This window comes from Salmo trutta, chromosome 14 (genome assembly GCF_901001165.1).
Source record: "Salmo trutta chromosome 14, fSalTru1.1, whole genome shotgun sequence".
In the NCBI taxonomy this organism is placed as follows: Eukaryota; Metazoa; Chordata; class Actinopteri; order Salmoniformes; family Salmonidae; genus Salmo; species Salmo trutta.
In genome coordinates this window covers 67333938-67344964 of record NC_042970.1, presented here as the reverse complement: position 1 = coordinate 67344964, position 11027 = coordinate 67333938, and the positions used below count along the sequence as shown (strand labels likewise).

General features: G+C 52.1%; 1 protein-coding gene across 4 annotated transcripts in view; it reads left to right on the top strand.

Moving 5' to 3' along the window:
* Positions 1–11027, top strand: part of LOC115147183 (trinucleotide repeat-containing gene 6C protein) — a 58835-nt gene that overhangs the window by 24870 nt on the left and 22938 nt on the right. Inside the window, exons 1-2 of one of the 4 annotated variants that reach the window (XM_029689255.1) lie at positions 982–2305; positions 6434–9343. In XM_029689255.1, the coding sequence (XP_029545115.1) occupies positions 2221–2305; positions 6434–9343 (2995 nt within the window). In that variant the 5' untranslated portion in view covers positions 982–2220. Of the gene's footprint in view, positions 1–981; positions 2306–3769; positions 3994–6433; positions 9344–11027 lie in introns of those variants that run through there. The other 3 variants (XM_029689252.1, XM_029689254.1, XM_029689253.1) reach the window with 3 other exon arrangements.

Sequence of the window (11027 nt, the reverse complement as noted above, 5' to 3'; positions counted from 1 at the left end):
CCCCTCTCGCTCTCTCTCTCGCTCGCTCTCCCTCTCTCTCTCTCGCTCTCTCTCGCTCGCTCTCCCCTCTCTCTCTCGCTCGCTCGCTCTCCCCTCTCTCTCTCTCGCTCGCTCGCTCTCCCCTCTCTCTCTCTCGCTCGCTCGCTCTCTCTCTCTCTCTCTCTCGCTCGCTCGCTCCCTCTCTCTCTCTCGCTCGCTCGCTCTCCCCTCTCTCTCTCTCGCTCGCTCGCTCTTCCCTCTCTCTCTCTCTCGCTCGCTCGCTCTCCCTCTCTCCGCTCGCTCTCCCCTCTCTCTCTCTCTCTCCCGCTCTCCCCTCTCTCTCTCTCTCGCTCGCTCTCCCCTCTCTCTCTCTCTCTCTCTCTCTCTCTTCGCTCGCTCTCCCTCTCTCTCTCTCTTCTCTTCTCGCTCTCCCTCTTCTCTCTCTCCCTATCTCTCTCTCTCTCTCTCTCGCTCGCTCGCTCGCTCCCCTCTCTCTCTCTCTCTCTCGCTCGCTCGCGCTCTCCCCTCTCTCTCTCGCTCTCTCTCTCTCTCTCTCGCTCGCTCTCCCCTCTCTCTCTCTCTCTCTCGCTCTCCCCTCTCTCTCTCTCTCTCTCTCGCTCGCTCTCCCCTCTCTCTCTCTCTCTCGCTCGCTCTCCCCTCTCTCTCTCTCTCTCGCTCGCTCTCCCCTCTCTCTCTCTCTCGCTCGCTCTCCCCTCTCTCTCTCTCGCTCGCTCTCCCCTCTCTCTCTCTCTCGCTCGCTCTCCCCTCTCTCTCTCTCTCGCTCGCTCTCCCCTCTCTCTCTCTCTCGCTCGCTCTCCCCTCTCTCTCTCTCGCTCGCTCTCCCCTCTCTCTCTCTCTCGCTCGCTCTCCCCTCTCTCTCTCTCTCGCTCGCTCTCCCCTCTCTCTCTCTCTCTCTCTCGCTCGCTCTCCCCTCTCTCTCTCTCTCGCTCACTCTCCCCTCCAGCCCCTAGTGGCCTCATTAGCCCAGACTCTGCCAGGGAACCAAGAGGAAACTACCTCTCCTCTCTGGTTTTAAACCCTCCTGTGCCCACTCTCACTCCTTTTCTCTCTCTGTCTCTCCATTTCTGGAAAACTAACCAGAATCTTTTGATCCAGGAGACCGGAACTCAGAACTTCCTGAAAGGGGAAAGAGGGTCTATTTTGAGGACAAAGGGGATTAAATGTGCGTTTACTGCTTGTGGTGCGTCACCGTGAGGTTTGGCTGGAGATAATGTGGTGGATTGGCGGTGTTGAATGAATGGGAGAATAATGGCGTCCGGTTCGGCCCCATTCGTATGGCTCTCTGCTGCATTTCACAGCTAGCTCCAAGGCTACGCTATTGCTCATGATGTTGGCTACAGGCACTTTATCCTTTTTGGTGCACCGTGTCTCTTTCTTTCTCTTCATACATACTCTCTCTCCACTCTCTCTCTCTTCCTTTGCCACTGTCAAACCCTCCCCCATTCCCCCTCTCCCTGTCACCCTGGCTTTCATAGGGAGAGAAAGGCGGTGTCTAACTTTTGGCTACCTGCCCATGTTCCCCATGTGAGCTGCCTGCTAGCAGCATCCTCATTATCAGCAGCAGCCTGATCTCCTGGTAGTTGTTTCCCCGGCAGGGCAACTAGCATCACTGTCGCCTCGTCTTATTCTGAGTAGTAGACTAATGCTCTATGATAGGAAGCTGAGCTGGTATGTGAAGCGTTTTTGTTGATGCAGATAGATGTAGTGTGCGTGCTCTCACAGCACTGCATCTTTGGTGCCAGGGAGCCGCAGCAGAACCAAAGAATAGAAGCCCTTTTGTTTTTATTTCTGACGCCACTGTTCATTCGGCGAGCACAATCGTACCCACTGCCCTCCTAATTGGGACCAGAATGGAAGCAGCTAGACTTACTGACGGTTGAACGCAAACAGAGACGGAGTAGAACTGTCCCCTTTTTTCCTTGTTGTTTTGGGATTGTCCCCCGTTTCTCTCTCTCTCTCTCACACACACACACCTTTTTCCCCAAAGCAGGAAGACTTCTCACTAATCTATTGGAATGCCTACCAGAAATAAGGTCGTACAGAGTTGTAAGGAAAAGAGTGGGCAAGGTTGAGTAGACCTAAGAGACGTGACACACACACACACACACACAAACACACAGTGACTCACACGCACACACTACGCAGCCAGCCTCAATTTCTTGGCATCGTGTCAAGTAAGCAGTTGCGATGCTTTGCAGCGAGCAGTAGCAGACATATTGAATGGAGGAGGATGGCGATGGCTGCCGCGTCTCCCCGCTCTGCGTAGCGCCTCACAGCATGGTGTTGCAGCACCACCTCTCTTCAGGTATTTTTCCGCTCTACCCCTGACCCCGTTTACAGCTGCCGTCAGCTCTTTTATCTCTTTCTCTCTCTCTCTCTATTCCGGGGTTTTTATTTTGTTTTTCTCGTAGAGTTGTTCGTGACAGGCAGTGACGGGGAAAAATAGGGCTGAGCTGCACGCTGTTCTGTGTAGTATATGATTGATTTATCATGCAACCTATTTTTATGCCCCTTCAGAGAAAATGTGTGCGAGAGAGAGAGCGGGGGAGCGACTAAATGAAAGGGAGAAAGCAGAGGGCAGAGCGAGACGTTCTTGCTGCAGGCAGCAGCCTCTGAGCTCTTGGCTGAGTTTCAGGTCTGCCTGATAAAATGGCGTTCCTTGCTGCTCGGCGGGCTTGAAGAGACCCAGAGAGGGGGGGGGCTAGTGTGCGTCAGAACCGCTGGTGCTGTCGTTCTCTCTCTCTCTCTTTCTCTCTCTCTCCTTCCTCTCACATATAAACAAAAACCTAGCAGCCTTGCAGGTACATGGATTGACATTGTTTTGCTGATGACAACACCCACAATAAGCTTTTGCATGTTAGCGGTTAGCTAACTCTCCGATTTGACTGAAAGGCAGGCAGGCGTACGGCACCAAAACAATGGTGTTGAAACGGTGCCAAACCTACCAAAGCAAAAGCCTGCCAAGATGCTGACTCTCTCCCACACCCACACAGGGCTCTCTGTTGGAACCACTCCTAAAATATACAAATCATGCAAAACCTCTTTGGTTGTTGTGGGCGCTGGCCACTGACATAAGATGTTATGTGTACTGACTTTGATGCATTTGTTTCTCGAAGGCCATGAGGAAGTGATGGTGGTTGTGGTTCAGTTGTGGGTTTAAGATGTATTAAATAGTCCCGGTGAGTAACAATGGACAGCTATGATCAATGTCCTATGGAGATATGTGTTCCTAAGTGAACAAAGCCATAGAAAAGTTGTCCCAAATGGCACCCTAATCCCTTTTTTGTAGTGCCCTACTTTTGAACAGAGCATATAGGGTACTTGCATAAGGATCCATGGTGTGCTTACACAAGGATCACTCAGCCTAATGCACGCTGGTCTGTCACTGTGCATTGTGGGATGATGTCTTGGACGGGCAGCTCAGCTTGACCCTAGATGCCCCAGATGTTTTCTATTTGTGCCGTTTTGAGAGGGGGGGGGGGCAGAACCGAACAGCCTGCTCACTTGTTTTTTTTCTCACCAAAAATGTAGTAGGAGAAACTTTTAATGGGGAATCTTTTGCAACATTTTTGGAAGTTAGGATTTGAGATGGGAATTTTGTGGTACCTCTGTGGTTACACTTTCTAGGAAGTGTAGAGCTGATTGCAGGTTGTGTGTGTGCATGCGTAGAGCTATATAGCCTACAGTGTGTGTCTGTGCCTTTCTACACACACACACACACGACTCTTTGTGATAAGGCAGTCTGAGAAGAGGAGATAAGTATGTTGAGGGGAAAATTGCATTTGGAGGGACTCGGAGGCGTGTTGCGCAGTATCTTAAGCCTAACCACATTTCTGTCAGTCAGTGTGTCTCAAACGGAAGCTAGTCCCCCCACTATTTGACAGGATGGTGTTGACCATAGCTTTATCTGTGATGGATAAACTCCAGGCAATTATGCAAATCACAGAACGATCTGATAGAATCCAATGGACTCCAATAGCGAGCTAATAGAAGGTAAGCATCTCTATTTGAAACGAGGTGATGACCAAATACGGACCCGACTTTCACACAAACGCATATTAATAAAAAATTCTGTGACGCGTCAAAGGAAAGCCGGAGGCTATACGTTTTCTAAATGTCTAAGACAACTTTGACATTGAGAATGCTTTTGTGTCATAGATAATATAGCTAGCAATGGGATCCCTTTCTTTTTGATATGACAATTGATGAGCTTATTGGATTTGTGAATTACAAAACCAAATTGATTATAATACAGCCTTCAACAATGAGCAGTTTCATAACATAAGCAGGAGGTCCTCTTAGGTCCTCTCTGTAGATAAGACCAGTTTAGGGGTTGGCTTGGCTTTGCATGGTGGTTGGTGGATCAATACCTCCTCTCCTCTCTCCAGCAGCATTAATAAGGCCATTGATTCATTACAGCCTCATGGCATGAAATGAGCCTATTATTAGTTGTTACCGGGACTGGTTTCTCTCATCGGTGTTAGTGAGATAATTGTGTGTCTGCAGGCTGAGGCGATGTTGCACAGTGTGGGCTAGACTTACACTACCGTTCAAACGTTTGGGGTCAATTAGAAATGGCCTTGTTTTTGAAAGAAAAGCAAATTTTTTTTTGGTCCATTTTTAAAATAACATCAAATTGATCAGAAATACAGTGTTGAAATTGTTAATGTTGTAAACGGCTATTGTAGCTGGAAACGTCATTTTTTTTCCATTTTTTATGTAATATCTACATAGGCGTACAGAGGCCCATTATCAGCAACCATCACTCCTGTGTTCCAATGGCACGTTGTTTTAGCTAATCCAAGTTTAGAATTTTAAAAGGCTAATTGATCATTAGAAAACCCTTTTTGCAATTATGTTAGCACAGCTGAAAACTGTTCTGATTTTAAAGAAGCAATAAAACTGGCCTTTAGATTAGTTGAGTATCTACAGCATCAGCTTTTGTGGGTTCGATTACAGGCTCAAAATGGCCAGAAACAAATAATTTTCTTCTGGAACTCGTCAGTCTATACTTGTTCTGAGAAATGAAGGCTATTCCAAACACCGGTCTCAATGTCAGCAGTGAAGAGGTAACTCCAGGATGCTGGCCTTCTAGGCAGAGTTCCTCTGTCCAGTGTCTGTGTTTATTGGCCAGTCTGAGAGATGGCTTTTTCTTTGCTACTCTGCCTAGAAGGCCAGCATCCCGGAGTCGCCTCTTCACTGTTGATGTTGAGACTGGTGTTTTGCGGGTACTATTTAACGAAGCTGCCAGTTGAGGATTTGTGAGGCGTCTGTTTCTCAAACTATACACTCTAATGTACTTGTCCTCTTGCTCAGTTGTGCACCGGGGCCTCCCACTCCTCTTTCTATTCTGGTTAGAGCCAGTTCTGTGCTGTTCTGGTTAGAGCCAGTTCTGTGCTGTTCTGGTTAGAGCCAGTTCTGCGCTGTTCTGTGAAGGGCATAGTACACAGCGTTGTACAAGATCTTCAGTTTCTTGGCAATTTCTCACATGGAATAGCCTTCATTTCACAGAACAAGAATAGACTGATGAGAAACAAAAAAAAATGCTTTTCTAAGTCACCCCAAACTTTTTCAACGGTAGTGTATATCTTGTTTTTCTCCCTCTTTTGGTGTGAGGACATATATTAATTAAGGATATTTTTTTTTGTATTCTGATTATTATACATTTGTATGCTGTTTTATGGTTTATTTTCTTAGTTTTTTCAGTGTGCGTGAAGGAAAGAAATGTAGAATTGAAGACAGCAGAGTTTTAATGTGCGTACTCCGCAGTCTCCACAGTGTCGGAGTGTAGCTGTGTCTAGCAGCCCAGGCCTGGTAGTGCTTTGTGGGGACCTGCTAGAGCATAGGGAGTGATAGATGAGGAGCCATCTTGGTTTCATTTCGATAACTGAGCAGCTTTCCATTTGGGCTTCCCTTCACGGCCACAGCTAGGGGAGACTACATGGAGACTAATGGGCCTCTCTGTTCAGGGGGAGGGAAGGGGGGAGAGGGAGAGAGCAGGTGGGAGGGAGGGTTCCATTTCACCCACTCACATAGAGGAAGAGTAGGAAGGAAGGAGGGCTAGTGGGAGTGAAAGTAGGAGAGGGAGGGCTCCTATCTCTGTCACTCCACATCTGACTGCACCAAAGCAGGAATATATGGATATGCCATAGCTAATAGGATATGGGGCATGGTCTGCTGTACATTCTGATTATGGCAGGCGTCTGACTGGAGAACAGACCAGGAGAGCGTGACCATTGCTCTCCTCTCACTGCTGCCAAGTCGGATGGTAACAGTTTAACCAACCAAGGAGATACAGTACAATGACTTCCTCCAAGAGCTGAGGGAGTTTATTACATGGTGTTCTCTCTGTTTCTCTGTCTCTCTCTCTCTCTCTCACAAATGTTTTCTCCCTGGTTAAATAAGTACATCTTTCTTTCTTTTTCTCCTCCAGACCTGCCCTTCCAGAGTGGTCCTGGTGCCCAGTATGAGAATCCCCACTGGGGAGCCTTACCACCAGCCACCGACCGCAGCAGCACCACCACCGGTAGTAGCTGGGATCAAGTGATCATCGACGGGAGCGACACCGAGGCCTGGCCCTCCATCAGTCGCAGCAGCGTCAGCCGACCAGCAAATCCTCCAGAATGTGCCACAGCCGCTGACTGTACAAACCCAGAGACCAGCAGCAACATGAGCATGGCCGCAGGGGCTACTAGCCAGCAGGCCCACTACCCCTCCTCTCTCAAAGCTAACGTCGCTAACGTAGCTAGCATGATGCAGCCTGGCGGTGGCCAGGGAGTTGGAGCCATCGGCAGCAGGGGCTGGGGTTCTGGACCAGGCCCCATCACCATGGGCCCCACTGGGGGAGCCAAACCCGACGGCCTAGGGCCCAACATGGGTCGGAGTGGAGGAGCACCCAGCTGGAACTCCCAGCCCAGCTTTAGCCTGAACCTGAACCCCAACGCCAACCCCTCGGCCTGGCCCGTGCTGGGGCAAGAGGGGGCTGGAGGTGGCCCGAACCCCGCCTCACTACCACCCAACGGTAGCCTGGGCAACGGGAGCCTGGGAGGGGACGAGAACAGCAGCAGCAGCACCTGGGGAGGCATGATGAGCCCTGACGCCCCAAGCAGCATGGAACACCCCAACCTTAACACTGACGGACAAAACAGCCACCACACTAAGCAGCCCCTCAGCCCCATCCACGGGCTGCCCGGCTGGGGAGGCCAGTCCCCTACTGAGTCCTCCCAGCTCAACGGAGACGCAGGGAGCTCCGTCTGGGGCAACGGAGACACCAAGACATCCGCTGACTCCTCCTCCAAGAACTCAGGCTGGGACTCAGCACCCTCCGGAGGCATGTCCGGCTGGGGCCACTCTGGCAGCGGAGGAGGCGGGAGTGGCAGTGGAGAAGGAGGCTGGGGAGGAGACTGGGGGAAGCACTCCAGCGGTGGAGGAGAGGTCAAAGGAGGCTGGGATTCCTCAGATAGCCCAGCCCAGGACCAGCAGGTGAGCTCCTGGGGCCAGCCAACCCCGGCCCCGGCTAGTGAGGGTAGCGGGAGCGGTGGCAGCGAGGGGCGCTCCCATCGCAGGGAGAGGACTGGCAGCGAGGACGGAGGCCCCCCTCCCCTGCCTCGGCAGGACCTGGACCCCCGTGTGCTCTGCAACACAGGCTGGGGCCAGACGCCCGTCCGCCAGCACACCTCCTGGGAGATGGAGGAGCAGCGTGCCGCCAACGAGAAGAAGACCAGCGAGATGAGGGGAGGCGGTGGAGGGGACACTTGGAGGGGCTCCAACAGCCCCTCTTCCGGATCCCCACCGGACCCCCGGAACGGGGGAGCCAACCCCAACCTGGGACCATCTCAGAGGCCAGGCTCAGGGGGCTCCGGAGGCAAGAGCGAGGGCCCCTCAGGCTGGGGAGGTCCTCCACCCTCAGGCTGGGGGGAGCAGCCTGTCAACAAGGCCCCCAACGGTTCCGTCAGTGGCTGGGGGGACCCCATGGCCCAAGGCCCCAACACCACAAACAATGGTCCAAAGAGTGGAGGTCAATCCTGGGGTGTCCCTGAGAAGTCCTCCCCTACCTGGGACGACGGGCCAGCCAAGACCCAGCAGAACCAGAGCTGGGGAGAGGGGCCCAAGTCGTCCTCCCATGGCTGGGGTTCCGGCCATGGAAGTGGCAGCAATGGCTCCAATGGATCCAACGGCTCCAACGGTGGAGAGTGGAGAGAACCGGCCGAGGTGAAGAAGAATGGGTCCTCCAGCCACATGTGGGAAGGAGAAGGAGGAAATGGACGAGGAGAAGGAGGAAATGGACGAGGAGATGGAGGAAATGGACGAGGAGAAGGGGGAAATGGACGAGGAGGAGGAGGGTGGAAGGACAGCCCCAGAGGGGGTGGAGGAAATGGGAGCGGCTGGGGGTCGAAGCCTGCCCCTGCTGTTGGAGTTGGTGGCTGGGGGGAGACCCAGACCCAGCACCCCAACGGCCCAGCACCAGGATGGGGCTCCAAGCCCCAGGAAAGCCCCAACGGCCCATCACCAGGATGGGGCTTCAAGCCCCAGGAAGGCCCCAACGGCCCATCACCAGGATGGGGCTCCAAGCCCCAGGAAGGCCCCAACGGCCCAGCACCAGGATGGGGCTCCAAGCCCCAGGAAGGCCCCAGCGGCCCAGCACCAGGATGGGGCTCCAAGCCCCAGGAAGGCCCCAGCGGCCCAGCACCAGGATGGGGCTCCAAGCCCCAGGAAAGCCCCAACGGTCCTTCGCCAGGATGGGGCTCCAAGCCCCAGGAAAGCCCCAACGGTCCTTCGCCAGGATGGGGCTCCAAGCCTCAAGAAAGCCCCAACTGCAATAGTGGAGGAGGTGGACCAGGAGGAAGCAGCATGGGGTCCTGGGGCGGCCCTGCATCTGTAAGGCAGAGTTCCAACCCCGGCTGGGGCCCGGGGAGCTCCGGAGCCAAACCCGACCCAGCGATGGAGCCCACCGGCTGGGAGGAACCCTCTCCTCCCTCCATCCGCCGCAAGATGGAGATCGATGACGGCACGTCCACCTGGGGAGACCCCAGCGCCTACAACAAGACCGTGAATATGTGGGACCGCAACAACCCCACTGGAGGTAACGGTAACCAAGGCAACAACCCCACCCAGCCGCCAACCAGCAAGAGTAGCGGAGGCTTGACCGTCAACAACAGCCACAACAACCACTCCTCCGTCCCCCCTAGCAACAACAATCACCACCACATGAACCACCACCACCTGCACCACGGACAGCCCCCGCCACACAGCCAGCACCACGGCAACAACAATGGATCCGCCAACACCGCCGCCTCGCACCAGGGCGGAGGACCCCAGGGCAGACCACCTATGGCCAACCCAGGTAAGAAACGGACCCCATTCGCTGTCTGAAATGTCTGTTAAACTGGTTATTATGCACCGCTGTAATGTATTGTGGTATTAGCCCTGTGATTAACCTATACTGGAAAAACTGCAAGTAAGAGACTTATGTCGTATGTCTAAGGAAATATCCAACGTTCAAGTATATATTTTGGCATTGAATATTAGTGCAGTGCGATTTAACCGAAATGTTTTATTAATCATTTTTAAACAACTAATTGAGCGATTATGGCTCAATTATTTAAATTCCATTTTTGGGGGGGGGTTTTCTGTAAGCTCAATGCGCACACAGCACAGTTTCTTTAGATATGGAACCGATGAAGCCCGACCTGTGCGACGTGGTAGGGAGTTACCATGTGGTAATTACCTACAATGACCATAATCCATTGCGTGCCTACTTGTCCGGTCTGTTTCTTTTACGCCTGCTACATAAGAGACAGAAGAATGTGTGATCAAGAGGGACAGAGGGCAGTTGCATAGCAAGTTCTCCAACTGAAAGTGCATGATCTAAATGATTGATAGTTGGTATTCAGCAGTCATGCCTTATTTACTTTGAAGAACTACTAAAATAGTGATTTTGTCAGACAGTATAGACAGCAGCTCTATAGAGATGAGATAATGACTTGGAATGAAATTATAGTCATCAAATAAAACACATTTAATATACACAACAAGTGAGATATTTCTGATGTAATGTGAATGAAGGTTAATAGTTAATAGGTGATAAGCAGTAATGGACACTCACTACCATCATGGGACTTTTATGTATTGTTTTATTGTGTGTTACAGCATTTAACCCACATAATGCATAGTGCATTGAATGTAAAATTATTGGAATTGAAAATGTGTATAATCGAAACCGAACCGACCTCAAAAAGCACTAAGCGCTCAGCATTATTGTACATGCACAATGCCAGGGCTTTTCAAGGCACCCCACTGCAAAGACAAAAGCTTCAGTGAAAGCTGACTGGCAGGAAGGCTCTGTTCTCGCTAAAAGGTTATGGATGAGGGAGACCAGTGCCCCCTGCTGTTTCTCTATGTACAACCCCAGTAACCAGAGACTGATCAGCCAGGCTTGGCACACACTGCTCTAGTCTGCCTGCTTACAGTGCTCCTCAGTGGACTCAGCCAGCTCGGACAAGAGGGTCTGGGAACTGGGCCAGGAGTTAAACAGTCATGGCTGCCGTCCTTCTCTGCCTTTCTCTCTCCCTCCCCTCCTCTGCCTTCCTCTCTCCCGCCCCTCCTCTGCCTTCCTCTCTCCCGCCCCTCCTCTGCCTTCCTCTCTCCCGCCCCTCCTCTGCCTTTCCTCTCTCCCCTGCCTTCCCTCTCTCCTTCCCTGCCTCCCTCTCTCCTGACCAGGCTTTTCTGTCAGAGCCTAAAAGCCCTCTGACTATATAGAGTAGCATCATGGCACCGCGTCAACCTATGCTTACGTCCAAAATGGCACCCTATTACCTATATAGTGCACTACTTTTGGCCGGAGCCCTGTGGGCCTTGGTCAAAAGTAGTGCACTATATAGAGAATAGGGTGCCATTTGGTACATAGCAATACTGCCTCTGATTAACAACTTGGCTCTCGTAAAACAGAGGAAAAGCCTGAGGATTGAGAGTAGAACGGGGTGTAGTGCAAGTGAATGAATGGAAGCTAGCACACACTGTTCCTCAGT